Source organism: Castor canadensis, chromosome 14, assembly GCF_047511655.1.
Source record: "Castor canadensis chromosome 14, mCasCan1.hap1v2, whole genome shotgun sequence".
Classification (NCBI taxonomy): domain Eukaryota; kingdom Metazoa; phylum Chordata; class Mammalia; order Rodentia; family Castoridae; genus Castor; species Castor canadensis.
In genome coordinates this window covers 86,197,500-86,212,693 of record NC_133399.1, presented here as the reverse complement: position 1 = coordinate 86,212,693, position 15,194 = coordinate 86,197,500, and the positions used below count along the sequence as shown (strand labels likewise).

Below are 15,194 nucleotides of genomic sequence, written 5' to 3'. Positions count from 1 at the left end.
ATTCCAGGGCCAAAAAAAGTTAGAAACTACTTCAACTGTTTGAATTTGTATTCTTAGTACAAGTTCAGCAAATAACTTTTCTTTTTCAGTATTCATTATAGAAATGTCTAAGTTGCATTGACTTTGGTCAGTCATTTACTATCCCATGAATATACATTGGTCAAATTTACATTTTTTACTTTAGAAATGTTGCTGATGACATTGTCCCTATGTAACACTGTGCCTTTTAAAAGCACACAGAAGATGTTTATTTCTAATCTCAATTCTAGGAAAAGTTTTGCTTCTCCTGAGTACATTTTTGTTTGTTTGTTTTTATCCTAAAGACATTGTTAATTGTATAACCTTTCATGATTTCTTTCCTGTTTCTTTAACCACCTAATCTCAAAACCAGTGTGCTAAACTGTGTGATTATACATCACCTTCAAATTTTTCGACCCCCATTTTTTGACCTATTTATTTTAAAATGCAGAAGTTGCTAACCTCATTATTTTATTGATTGACTGATACATGCTTCTGTCATTATCTGACAACACAATTTGCCTGATCTTGTAAAATAAAATAGAGCATTAGTAATAGCATATAAATATGAATTGTTCTGCTGATGGACCAGTTATAAAAATTTATAGATTCATTTTTCTATCTTTTACAATAAAAATGTCAGGATACCAGATAGAAAATAAAGTAATGAATATAACTTATTCTATTTTTAACTACATTAGCACAGGGTTTTGAAGCAATATGATTTAGATATTACAGCATTACCATTTCAAATCTTCTATTTTATGTTGCTGTTCTGATGATTTTTTTTACATGCTGGAATATTTTTCATAAATCATAAGCACTGACTATTAAGGCAGATACCAAAAATTGCTTAAGAAACAGCTAATAATGGTTTGCCTCTTTCAATCTTACAATGATCGGCTATATTAAGTTATGTCACTTTATTATATCAAATAGCAATTTAGCAGATGCTTATTTTCAGTATAAAAAAAACAAACTTTTCTTAATGGTTATATGCAAAATTTTGATAAGGCCAACTAAATGGATTCTCACATCCATCTTCTGTTATGATTAAAAATGCAGAAGTTTTAAGTAAAATTTGAGGTCAACATTGTATCAAAAGAATAACATATCCTGATATTCAATCCCAAACTAGAAACCTTCAGATTTTCAATTCACTTTACAAATAGCTTTATATATCAGTGGGGAAACTAGTATTTTCCTGCTTTTGTGATCTGATACATTGTGTTATCTTTCAATTGTGTGTGTTTGATAAATACTTCTTCTAAAATTCATAATACTTTGGACTACTTGGCACTTTATGTTGATGTTGAAATCTCTAACTTTAGTTGTTCACTGCCTTTTTTTGTGTGTGGTATGGGTTATTTTTTCAGGTAGGATCTCAGATTTTATTTTGCCCAAGACTCTTGTGCATCTGGAACCACAGACATCACCATGCTTGGCTTATTGATTGAGATGAGATCTCACTAACTTTTTGCCTGGACTGACCTCCAGCCACATCCCCCCAACTATGGTTGCTTCCTAAATAGCTGAGATTATACTCATGAGCCATTGTGCCTGGCCAACTACCTTTCTTTTAAGAATGAGAGGACTCACTCAGTGGAATTCTTACGCAGTTCATCAGTAAAAACTTTTCTTCCATATTGCCAGATGTGTATACAATTTACAAAAACAAGAGGGTCATTTGATGATTCTTTTTTGTATTTAATTATACTTGTTTTATCTGTATTTTAGCTTTCCTGTTTTTATTAGTAGTCAGCTATGAACTATGACAAATGAAGTGATGAGTGCAAAAGACCTTATAGTACATGCTGATATAAATTTATAACATATCCAATTGTTCTAAGCACTTTAATCAGCTAACTCATTTAATCTTTTCAGAAGCTCTGTGAGGTAAGTATTATGTCCTCTCTTACAAAAATACAGAAATTTAAGCAAACAGTAGCTAATCCAAGAACACAAAGCTAGTCAGTGATGGAAGTATGATTTGGACCTGGGCAACCAGCTCCAAAGTCAAGCTACTCTCTGATATTCTTTTTTGATAAGCACCTCCCTATTTCTGTGCTATCCTAAGTGAAATTTATTGTTAATAAGATCAAGTGTATTATTTTTCTGTGTTTTTCTTACATGTTTTTGCTAACAGAGAAACAATGAAAGCACTAGACATTGCCCAAGCAAAGCACTTCGGTCTTTCATCATCATGACAAATTAACTCCCCTGCATTCATTCACATGCTAATTATGTCTTCTGTGTAAAAATTCCACATTTAGATTCTCAGGACTCTCAGAGATTGCTGATATACAAGGAGAAAAATAATATCTAAATCACTGATCTTTTTGTGACTTTTTAAATATAATTTTCTTTATTTTTGAATAGGTAATAAAAATCAGAAACATGTTTTGAGACCTGAGTCTCTTGAAGGAACAGATGAAGAGGATCCAATTACAGCCCTGGAATGGGACCCACTGTCTACCGATTATCTTCTTGTGGCTAATTTGCATTATGGAATTCGCCTAGTAGATTCTGAATCACTTTATTGCATAACAACATTTAATTTTCCTAGTGCAGCAGCTTCTGTACAGTGCTTAGCTTGGGTTCCCAGTGCTCCTGGCATGTTTATAACTGGAGGTAAACTTGCTCTTCTTCCCCAGAGTTTGACATATATGTATATTCTTTAATTGAATTAGGGAAATTACTGTCTTTTGTTGATTACTTTTGTGTAAAACCTATTAATGTCTTAGCACTATCATTTTTTATAGTAAATACCTAATTTATTTATATGGCATATAATTAACATAATTACAAATGATAATGCAATTAAAGCCCCATGTTCCAGATTTCTGGAACTACTTTGCAAAATACTGTGTATGTGCACAAGTATATCTGTGTTCGTGTGTGCACAGAAGACAAAGTTCAATTTCAAGTAAGGCAAGATGACGATAGAGGTAATAAATGTCCCAGTAAAACAATTTGTCTGGATAGGAACCCTGTGACTTTGCTAATAATTTTGACAGTTCATGGCAACTAAGTAGGCCCAAATATTTTCAACCTAAGTCAGAAATGAAAGTAGAATTTATTTCTGTGGTTTAAAATGATGCTTGCTTCTTTATGGTTTTCTAATCATGAGAGAAGTACCAAAAGTGAGTAGTGATGAAGGATAGGAACATGGAGAATTTAGAGATAGTCATTAGAATTCATGAGGTTCTGCTTTTACTTAGGTTCTGAGAAGGGCTTCTGAAGAGAGGCAGACTGCTTGATCTGCTGTTTAAATGCTGCCTGCATTTGCTCAGTGTAAAATAAATAGTAAATATTCTTTATCCTCCCAACATTTTTAAAGGAATTTTTTTCTTCTTTTTTTTTGATAATTAAAACACCATTTTATACCTAAGCAGACCAATATTTTAACAGAAGGAGCCATCACCTGTTTCCTTTGTTTTTCAGACATTTTTCCATCATAACTTTCTCCAAATTCTGCATATCAGCAGCATTTCCAAAGTATTTCATGATACTCCAGCACTTTTCCATTTTTTTTTGCTTATTTTTTTCTTTCTTTTATTTTATCATTTTCACATTTACTTACATGTATATACATTGTTTGTGCTCCCGTCCCCTCCTCTCAGCCTCCCTCCCCTGCTTCTGGAGAACATCATCTTAAGCAAAGTTAGACAGGCTCAGAAGCCAAAAATCACATGTTCTCCCTCATATAGATTTTAGGATTATAGACCTAAAAGAATTGCAGTAATTTTATTGGACATGGGTCACAGACAAAGGGGAGAAAACACATGGGAGGAATAGGAAAAGGGAAGGAAATCTAAAATTTGAATGTGGTTGATGTGTGAATATTACTGTATTCACTGTAAAGGAGTGAATATAGTAATCTTAAACTGTCAGAGGCCACTATGGGAAGGGGACCGGGAAGTAGTGAAGAGGTCTGAAAGAGATGAACCAATGTGGTTTGCAATAACACAAGTGCATGGAGGCAACGCTAGGAATCTCTCTGTATAGTTTTCCTTATCCCAAACTAGCAAAAACACTATGTCTTTCTTATTATGTCCTATGTTTTCTCTTCAACAAAATCAGAAAATGTTTTCTTTTTTGATAATTTATATTTGGAAGTAGGCAGGTTATTAATTTACCTTAAATGCCTTTAATTTCACAGGATTCAATGAAAACGTAGGCATGGAAGTTTTCAAATACATCTACTATTGAGATGAATCATAAAGTACACCATTTTTAAAGGATATATAGTTCAGTGGTTTCCATCATGTTCACAAATTATCTAATCACCATCACCATTATCTAATTCCAGAACATTCCATAATTCCCTAACAAACCCTGTACCCATTTAGAACCACATTACATTCTTTTTCCTCAGCCCTTGGCACACACATGGACATACACAACTACTAATCTACTTGTTATATGTGGGTTCACCAACTCTTGACATTTCACATAAATAGAGTCATTTCACATGTAGCCTTTTGTTTCTTGCTTCTTTCACTTAACAAAAAGCTTTTAAGTTTTTTCTGTGTTATAGCTTATATTAGTTACTACATTCCTTTTTTATGGCTGAATGATATTCTGTTATGTGGATTATCATTCATAGATATATGCTATTATGAAAATGTGATAAGCATTTTTGCACAAATTTTTGTGCAGACATGCTTGTAATTCTGTTGCGTAAATACATAGGAGTGGAATTTCTGAGTCATATGATATCTGTGTTTGGTTGATTGAGGAATTACAAACTATTTTCCAAAGCAGCTAGTAAGGTGGGATTTGGGGATGGAAAGGGACTAATTGTTCTTCAGGCATATTTACAGTCTTTATTTGGCCAAAAGTGAACAGCAGATCCTTATGGTGTGGGGGTGAGCTGCTAAGGCAGGCAGTTTCTAAGGTATGAAAATGTTTGCTATGAACAAAATAATAAATCATGCCAAAAATTTTAAAATTGAATAGCCTTTCAGCAGTTTCTTTGGTTTTATCACATACTGATCAAAGAATGCTAATAATTAGTGTTCTAATTCATAGAAGTTGAAGTCTTTGTTGTTCTTTTATGTCTAGGCATTTTAGTTTCAAAACAAATTGTTAACATTTGATTTTTTTGATGACCTAATTAGATTCTCAAGTGGGTGTTTTACGCATTTGGAATGTTTCAAGAACAACACCTATTGATAATTTTAAATTAAAGAAAACAGGATTTCACTGCTTACATGTACTTAATTCCCCTCCAAGGAAAAAATGTAAGTAAAAATATAAAAATTTTAATATCTTAAAATATCATATTTTCTGTCAAATAAAATTGTATATGGTAATATAAATGTATTAAATATGAGATGCTACTTAAAAGCAAATTTTCAGATATAGTTTTGGCAATACATATGCTAAAGGGACCTTAAATGCCACACAATAAATAATAATACTCATTTTAAAGTACTTAGAGTCAACTTATATTTGTAAAATTCTATTAAATGAGGATATTCAAATAATAATAGATTATCTCTGTGAGGAAGATGAAACTGTGATATTATAGAAAATAAATTGGAATTACCAAGAGTAATGAGATTGAATAAAATTGATCTGACTAAAAGAATCTGTTTTAAACATGGCTAATTTATAATCTATAGTTTCTAACAAACTTAAAATAATCTAAATATTCAAATTGTAGGATCTAGAAATATACTTTGAATCTGAATACCAGTTATCACTGGATTAGTAGAATTATGGGCATTCTATGTCCTGTTCATCTTTTTGTGTGTATTGTTTCTGATTATCATTAATTGTTTCTGTAATTAAGAAAAAATAAAGCCCTTAAGCTATAAATGAAAAAAATCTGAAACATTAGAATTTTTATTAAAGGTAAAGGATAACAAATTTACTTCCTGTAAGGCCTACCATAATTACTCTGCATGGCTGGTCCTGTTCCCATTTTGTGTAGACAAAGAAAAGAATGTGGGGTAGGAATTTTAGTGATTAAAAAATCAGAATGGACCTTGCCTAAATTTAAGCATTTCTGTGGAGTCTCAACACTACTAGAGCTCAGAAATTAAGGGTGTAAAATAAAATGCTACAGGGGGCATTCTGTTTGTATATACAGCACATTTCCTATAAGTTTAGTTTCTTTGCATAGTGGCTGTGAACATCCATATCATGGTATGGCTGAGTCATGACAAATTGTTTCTTTCATGTTTGCTCATATTTAAAAAGTAGTCCATATCCATTAGAGAAAAATCAGAAAATGTAAAGAAGCATATATCAATCTTGTCATTTTGAGTAATTCCTTTTAAACACCTATTATTAGATTTCTGGGGTTTTTTTCCTAAAAATTTTCAAATGTAAGATTATCAAATAAGAACAACTATGAAAATGAAATTTTAAAATGAAGGTATATGCACTGATTCTAAAAATCATAAACTATAATAGATTGACATATAAAGAGAGTCAAGAACACTTAAGAGCTGGGTATGGTAAAGCATGTCTGTAAATCTAGCTTGTCTGGAGACAGAGGCAAGAGGATTGTGGGTTAAAGGCTAGCCTGGGCAAAAAGGTACTGAGATTGGGTCTCCAAAACAAAAACGCTGGGGGCATATTTTAAGTAGTAGATCAATTGCTTAGCCTTTATAAAGCCTTGAGTTTAATCACCAGAACTGCCTACCTTGGCAGCTCACCCCCACATCATAAAAACCATTGTTTACTTTCAGCCAAATAAGGACTGTCAAATATGCCTAAAGCGCAATTAGAAAGTCCCTTCTCTTTCCTTCCCCAAATGCCACTTTGCTGGTTGCTTTTGGAGAATTGTCTGGTAGTTCCTCAAATAACCAAATACAGATGCCATGTATCCCAGAAATTCCACTCCTGTGTATACGCTCAACAAAATTACAAGCATATGTCTGCACAAAATCTTGTACATAAATGTTCATTGCAATGTCATTCATAGTAGCATGATGTCAATAGTATGATGTTAGTTTGATTAAAATATTAGAAAATCAGTCATGACTTATGTTAAATTTTAACCAGACTATCAGCAATATTTCATTGAACCAAATTAGTTACTACCAAATGATTCCTTCATTATTAGTTCTGTATTCTAGGTTTGACTTCTGGTCACTCTTAGATTTGGAGAAGAGTATTATCCACAATGAATGCAATAAGAAAGACTTCATATATTCTAATCAAAAAAGAAAAATACTGGGAAATACTCATCTTTATTTCAGCATGTAATTAATGATTAGTCTCAAAATTTACAGTTGTATCATTATATTAGATTAGATTTACAAGAAAATATTTAGGGCTGGAGGCATGTCTTGAGTAGAGTACCTGTGTAGCCGGTGCAAAGCCCTGAGGTCTAGTCCCAGTACCACCAAAAAAATATGTATGTATATTCACACTCTATGGAAAAGCTTCTTGAAAGAAGACAAAGTATGAAATAAAGAACATACAAAAAATAACTAAGCAAGGGGGCAGTTTTGTAATTGAAAGTAGGAAAAACAAATATCTGAATAATAAAAAAATGAAGAAAGAAAACTTGACATGCGAATGTATGTTAGATAGTATTGTGAGTCTTACTTTGGGTGCTAAAGTGAATAACAAATCTGAAAAAATTGTATTTATTGAAATAGAAATTAGTAGCAGAGAGTTACTTGGTTTAGGAGAAAAATCACATATTCATGTATTTTGTATGTGAAAGTGGGGAGACATACTATTATGGCACCACTTTGAAGAGAGAATACCCTTTTAAAGATTATGCTGTGCTTTAATTTATGGAGAGTTAAGAAACCAAACATTCACAACAGATGGTGATTCCTTACTACTTTTCATCCATGTTATTCCAGTGCACTTCTGTATACCTCTTCAAAATAAAATCCAGCTTTGTGCTTACACGCTCACATATTTGGGAATACTGCAACAGTGCTTATTTGGCTGAAACTGTGATCATTGATACAGATTATGAATTTGAACAAAATAAAGCAGTGAAGTGTCTTTATACATTTAGCCCTGAGGTTTCATTCCAATGGGAAACTATAGACATATATGTTTATTTTTCCCTCTTTTTTAGTTTTAATCCAGTCTCCAAACAAAAATCATTATACATCTTCAACAAGTGAAGCAGTTCCACCCCCAAGTTTGACACAAAACCAAGCATTTTCTCTTCCTCCTGGTCACGCCGTGTGCTGTTTCTTGGATGGTGGAGTTGGACTTTATGATATAGGAGCCAAAAAGTGGGATTTTCTTAGAGACTTGGTATGTCTGTGGTGATTCCTTATGTTGCAATGCCTATTTTTCGTAAACCCACAATGTTGACTTTTACCTTTGTATTAATATTGCTAATTTATTTTTATTAATAATGATGTTAAGACTTCTTTCTTAGTTTGTTGAAACATTTTAGAAAAATATGTAGAATAATGACAATACTACTAAAATTTTTCAAATATTAAAAATTAAACTTTACAATATTAATGTCTACCTCTTATGTAATGGAAAAATACCTAGGAGGAGCTGAGGATATAGCTCAGTGATACAGTGCTTGCTTAGCATGTGTGAGGACCTAAATTCAGTCCCTAGCACTTCAGTAAATAAATGAATAAATAAATAGTAGATAGCTGTGCAGTTTTGGAAGCAAAATGAGAAAGAGAATATTGTTTCAGAAGGAAGACAAGTTTAACCTTGCCAGTTATTTCATGCCTTATTGCTTTCATCTTATCTGTGAATTAATTAAGCTTGGATTAGGTGTTTTGTAAGATTTCTTTCTATTGAATCATTATCATAATTCTATAATTCTGTGAATTCTGTTATGATCATTAAGCCTCTACCTAACCTCTTTGTAGCTTCACATTTGTGTCTTGTTTTATTCCATACTATATCTCCACTGCCTATCATAGTGCACAGCACATAGCAACACTTTATTGTTTTATTGGGTACATGAGCAGAGAGTGAGGGAGTGAAGGAGGAAAGGAGGGAAGGGTGGAGGAAGAGAGGAATGAAGGAAGGAATTTATGTTGTTATTAATATTTGTTCAAGTCCATCCTCTTAATTCTCTCTAGTTCAGAGTTTATAAAAATGATTCCATTTTCCCCACAGGTTTGAATCAGATTAAGGTAGACATTTAACAAACTTAAGTGTTAATTGCCTTCTTGTGATCTCACTGAGAAAAGGAATTGTGTTAGTTTTCTATCCCTGTAACAAAGTACCTGAGAGAAATCAAAGGAGAAAGGCTTATTTTGGCTCAGGGTTTTAAAGGTGACCTGACTCCTTTTTCGGGGAGGGCTGGGTAAGGCAGAATACTATGTAAGGAGCATGTGATGACTCAAAACTGCTTATCTTGTGGTAATCAGGAAGCTCCATATGAGGCATCTGGGTGGGGCTTGTGGTGATGTGATGTGAGCTTCCAAGGGCTGGGAAGCACTTCCTCTATTGCCTTGATGACTGCAGCCCACAAGACCACTCTTGGGCTGTGTTCACCGCCTACAGATTCCCTCAGTAGATGTTCCTCATTCCTAGCATCTTCTCCTTCTTGGCATCTCTATTACTGTTCAGACTTCACTCTCACAGCTTCGTGAATATCCCCCCCAGGGTTTGCCCACAGGGATTCCAGCCCTGCCACATACTGCCTGTTTTTTTAGGCTTCCTTTGAAATCTTGGTGGAAGTCTCCATGACCCACTTTCTGGTACCAGTTTTGTATATTAGTCTGTTTTTCATCACTGTAACAAAATTTCAAAAGTGTAAAGATTTATTTTGGCTCACATTTTCAGAGGTTTCAACCCATGGCAAGCTGTCTCCATTCTGTCTGTGGTGAGGCATCATGGCAGGAGGAGTGTGTGGCAGAGGAGGCTGCTTACTTAATGGCAGCCAAGAAGCAAAGAACAGAGCAAGAAAGGGACCAGAAACAAGATAAACCCTTTTAGATTATGCCACCAGTGACCCCTTCCTCCAGCTACCCTTACTTCCTGAAGTTCACAGCACCTCCCAGTAATGCTATCGAATTACTAATCCATTTGATGATGTCAGAGCTCTTGTGACCCAATTACTTTCCAAAAGCTCTACCTTAGAACACTGCTTCACTAGGGACCAAGCTTTCAACACATGAGCTGATCTAAAATTAAGAAAAATGCTATATTTTTCTCTTCACGTCTGCCTTCCTCTTGGTATGAAGAAAACACAGAAGAAAGGTTACAATTTGGTTCTTGTGATGGGAATTTTCAGATTTCTAAAAATAAAATTTGAAGACATAGTAGCAAAATACATTTAAAAGTGACATGCACACTGCTACTGGCTTATATATGTCCATAAACACTAAAAATGACCACCTGGAAGCACTCTAGCCAGGTGAAACAATGGTAGAGAGGCTACAATGGTAGCCTCTCTTCTTTCCTGCTGACTAATCCTTTGGATTTTTTTCTTTCCTCTACCTCTTTCCTCTATAGAAGAGGCTTTACAGCAGTTTTTCATTTTTCTAAGCATTGTGATTTCTAGTATAATGGACATACCTAGTGTTTAAAGGACTTCTTTCTATACCATTAGTACATTGGTTGTGGATTAGAAAGCCCTAGCCTTATATTTTAACTCCTTCCCTAGATCCCAGCATGCTAGAGTTTTTCTTGCTTGGAGTCAGAGTTTCAATTTCCATTTCCCAATATTTGGAAGAAGACAGACTAAGTGGCTTTTTAAATTGGATTTTTACCAGATATTCCCATAGCTGTATAGATACAAAGTACCACCTTACAGATATGTTTACAGATATCACTATATAATCTTGTGGGTATTTGGAATCCAGATCATCTTGTAACAGGAAAAGTATTCCATATTCTAAAAAATTTGGAACATGGCTTATTAAAATTTGATACCATGCCTGGTTCTTCCTATTTCTGCCCAAATTGTGAGATGCTTTTGGAATATGTCATTAGTATAGAAAAGGAATATTTGCATTAGTAGACTTCTAATATAAGATTCATCCTAGTCTTCTATTACACTGCCAGATTGACATGTAGTGACTATTAACAGTTAATTGCTTTAGAAATGTCTGGGTTAGTATCTTGTATATTTAAAAAAATCAGAAGAATGTTTTTCAATTGAGTTGAAATTGAAAAGTGAGATTTTTTTTTAATATCTTTGAATTCAGTTGCTGATTTGATGAACTGTGGTTGAATAAAATCTATGTACAAAATGCAGACTGAACATCCCTAATCCTAAAATCTGAAAAATGAAGTGCTCCATAACGTGAAACATAATGCCACACTATCATGTAATAGTGAAAAGGCAGGCACATTAAAAATGCTGTATAAAATAATCTTTAAGCTACTTATATATATAATATATATGTTATATATATGTTATATATGAAATTCAAATGAATTTCATGTTTATCTTGGGTCTCATAACCCAGGTATCTCATTATGCATTTGTAAGTATTCTGAAATCAGAACTCTGGATCACTTCTGATCTTATCCCAAGAATTTTGGGTAAGAGATACCCAACCTGTAATACAGTAATAGCCCAAAGAATATTAAATCACAGTAGTGATTTCATTTTTGTATATTTTTTGCTTGACTATGTATTTTTGCATTATTATTTGGAAAACCATAGTATTCCATATATCAATTTGATTATACATTATGATTTGTTTAATAATATATATTTTTCCTTAGTAACTGTGACTTTTTTAAACTAGGGACATGTGGAAACTATCTTTGACTGTAAATTCAAACCTGATGATCCAAATCTTTTAGCGACAGCATCATTTGATGGCACTATAAAAGTCTGGGATATAAACACATTAACAGCAATGTATACTTCCCCAGGCAATGAAGGGGTTATTTACTCCCTTTCATGGGCTCCAGGTAAGAAGTATTTTATTAAGTGATTTTAATTATTGCAGTATGCATCTTCAAAGCTGGTTTGCCTGATCAGCAATATAGGAATTGGACCAGCCAGTAGAGTAACATAGCACTAACCTGCTATTTGTTAAACTTTCTTCTTCATGCAAAAAAAATCTGTGTCTCAAACTTAAAACTTGACTAAAAATTGTGAGTATAAAAATCCAATCATAATGGAGAGGCCCAGTCTTACTTACTAATTTGCATCAAAAAGTAAAAACATTGGAAAATGGAATTCAGTGTGATTGCCTATGAATCCGTTTTTAGGGAAGTTTTAAAAATTAGGGTGACAAGGATGGAAATGCAAGAGAATATAGATGATTTCATAACTTCCTCCATATTTTAGAATAGATGACACAGGAAAAGAAAAAAGCAAATAAATTTGGAAATAATTTAAGAACCCAAAAAGGATAGCAGAATAAAAATAGTAGAAATGTAAGGACTTTTTTAGTGTGGACAGTCATTTATCACAAAGCAATTCCTGTGTAATCTAACTCCTAAGATGGAAGATGACACATGCTCCTTTCTTCTGAAGAAGAAAACATTTTTTTGCTTTCTTCCAAAAAATACATGGGTCCTTAACCAACTACTAACTTAGCAGTATTTTACCAGATTTTTTTTATTTCCTCAAAATAGAAAGCATTATGTTTTCAGTAAAGAAGCTATTTTTAAGTTACTTGTTTTCAAAACTTCTTTTCTAGCCATTAAAATATTACTATAAATAGTCAGGTTATGAATAATCACTTAATGTATGATACTATTGAGCTATTGATAACATTTGTGACTGTGATTGTGATGCTTTGGTCTTTATAATAAATCCATCTCTAAACAAAACAAGATTGGCCATTCACAACTATTGAAACTGCATAATAAATATATCTATTGTGTTATTCTCTCTATATTTAATGCATCGATACATTTTTACAATTAAACAGTTCATAATTTCCATTCCAAAACTTAAAGAATTCTACAAATAACAATCTTACATTTTTTACATTTTTGAAATGAATTACATTTGTGTCAAATATGTAACAGTGTCTAACAAATTTTTTTAAGGTGGTTTAAATTGTATTGCTGGTGCAACTTCCAGAAATGGTGCTTTTATTTGGGATGTTCAAAAGGGCAAAATGGTACAGCGATTTAATGAGGTAGGATGTATTTACTGCTACTGAATAATGTGATGCCTTATTTCACTTTATACCTATTAATCCAATAGTTAATACATGGTGGCATGTTTCTTCTCCCCACTAGAAAACAATCCAAGGAGATGTTTCCATGCTAAAATGAACTCTGAAAATTGTAGCTGAGCCTATAAAAATTCATTTGAAGTTGTCTTAGAGATTCAAAAGAATTTTAAGTCTTCCTCCACAAAATGTAGGCAAATTTTAAATAATAGGGACAAGACTAAACACAAAAATCCCAAATTATAGTCTTAATTCTGTTAGTAATATCTCTTGACAGAAGAAGAATTATTTTATTGACTTGGATCTGTTTCTTCATCTGCAAAATAATGAACTTGGATTCCATAATTTCTTTTTCTTTTTTCTAATTATTGTTCTACTGGGGGTACATTGTGGTGTTTTCAAAAATTCTTATAATTTATTATAGTTGGTTTCATCCCTTCCATTATTCTTTTATCCACCCCTCTGCCCATTCCTGAAATAGTTTCAACATGTCTCATTTTCCATCTTGATAAATGAGTACACAATATTTCCACTACATTCAGCCTCCTTCACACTTCCCATATAACTTACCCCCTTCTACTGATACCAGCCCCCAGACAGGACCTGTTTTACCTTCCTGTTCTCCATTTTTTAGGGGGAAAAATTTATTTAAGATAGCTTTACAGGAAGTTTCCTTGTGACATTTATATGTGTATATATATATATATATACATATATCATTTATATGTATATATTATTTATATATATTATATATTGGTTCATGCCCTTTATATTTCTCCTTTCTACCTTATTTTCTTATGGTGACTTCAACAGGTTTAAAAATTCTATGTTCATTCTTGTATAGAAAGCAGTCATCCATATTTACCTTCTTAACTTCTTCCTTTCACCCTCCCTGAATGGATGCTTTGCTTTCCCAGAGTACTGCCATAACGAAGTAAATGCTGAGTACTAAGGACATGTTACCAAGTACCTGTAAGCAAGTTTGCACTCAAAAGAAGAAACTTTTACAAAGATGATATTCTTCCCTTTCTCCATATGCAACAAAACTATGCTGTGTCAGTTCACAGTGCCCCAGCCTGGCCTCTCTCTCCCATCACCAGAATGGCAGCTTTATCCCATTATAAGTAGTGAGGTATAAGAAGAAAAGAGCCAGAAAATAAAACTTTTGATCAAAATTTGAAAATTTTTTCCTTTCCTAGCATATCTGTTGATTTCTTCTTATGTCATTTTGGTATCACATGACCTAAAATATCTGTCCATTAGCACTTAAGCAATTTAGCTTCTTAATGTCAAGGACATCTCATATGTTTGTTCAAATCGTTCCCAACATTTAGTAGCACAGTTAAGATCAGTATCAAAATTGCTTCAATCTTGTATTACAGGTATGGGAAAATTAACATTGTCAACTTTAATTAACTAAGACACATGTGCCTCACAAAAGGAAATGCAGGATATTAAAGAGTGATAAATGAATGTACTTTTCTTGGAAAAAGAAAAAGAGATTGACAGAAGACCTCCACCCCTTCAACTGAATGAATAGAAAGACTGGTTCCATTTTTGTATCTATCTGTATAAACCTCCCCTCTTTGACTCCTCCCTAACGAGGTTAAAAAACTGGAAATTGCCTTAAGAAGTTGAATGTGTGTGATAATAAAGCAACCTAAAGTGCCATATAAAAAGTCACTTTAGTTTTCTTCTTAATGACAGCCACAATTTAAGTACTGTATAAAATAGAAAAAAATAATTAACATTTAGAAATAGGTTAATTATGGCTTTTGTACACCCATCACACAGTTGATGAATGACATTCCCATGTATATTATTTATTCCTTGCATTTTAAAAATTCTCATCACAGGCTGGCAGAGTGGTCCAAGTGGTAGAGCCTCCTGGCTAATGAGCATGAGACCCTGAGTTCAAATCCCAATACCAAACACACAAAAATTCTCATTACATCAGCTATAACTGTACCACTTTTCCCTTCTCTGTTCCCAGAGTGTGGAGGAAGAGCTAAATAGAAAATAATTCATTACGGGAATTAAATTAATCTCCTCCAATTTCTTAATAAAAGAAACCTTTGAAACTTGGGGGAACAACCAGTAATAACAATTTGCTTGCAA

The 15,194-nt window shown here is 33.1% G+C and overlaps 1 protein-coding gene across 11 annotated transcripts in view; it reads left to right on the top strand.

Annotated features, from left to right (window-relative positions):
- The window catches only part of Wdr17 (WD repeat domain 17), a 154,665-nt gene that overhangs the window by 105,036 nt on the left and 34,435 nt on the right, over positions 1-15,194 (top strand). For 10 of the 11 annotated variants that reach the window (XM_074054937.1, XM_074054942.1, XM_074054938.1 and 7 more), the window contains 5 exons: positions 2,398-2,649; positions 5,142-5,264; positions 8,078-8,262; positions 11,688-11,856; positions 12,949-13,040. In XM_074054937.1, coding sequence (XP_073911038.1) covers positions 2,398-2,649; positions 5,142-5,264; positions 8,078-8,262; positions 11,688-11,856; positions 12,949-13,040 — 821 coding nt within the window. The remainder of the gene's footprint in view (positions 1-2,397; positions 2,650-5,141; positions 5,265-8,077; positions 8,263-11,687; positions 11,857-12,948; positions 13,041-15,194) is intronic. The other variant, XM_074054941.1, reaches the window with a different exon arrangement.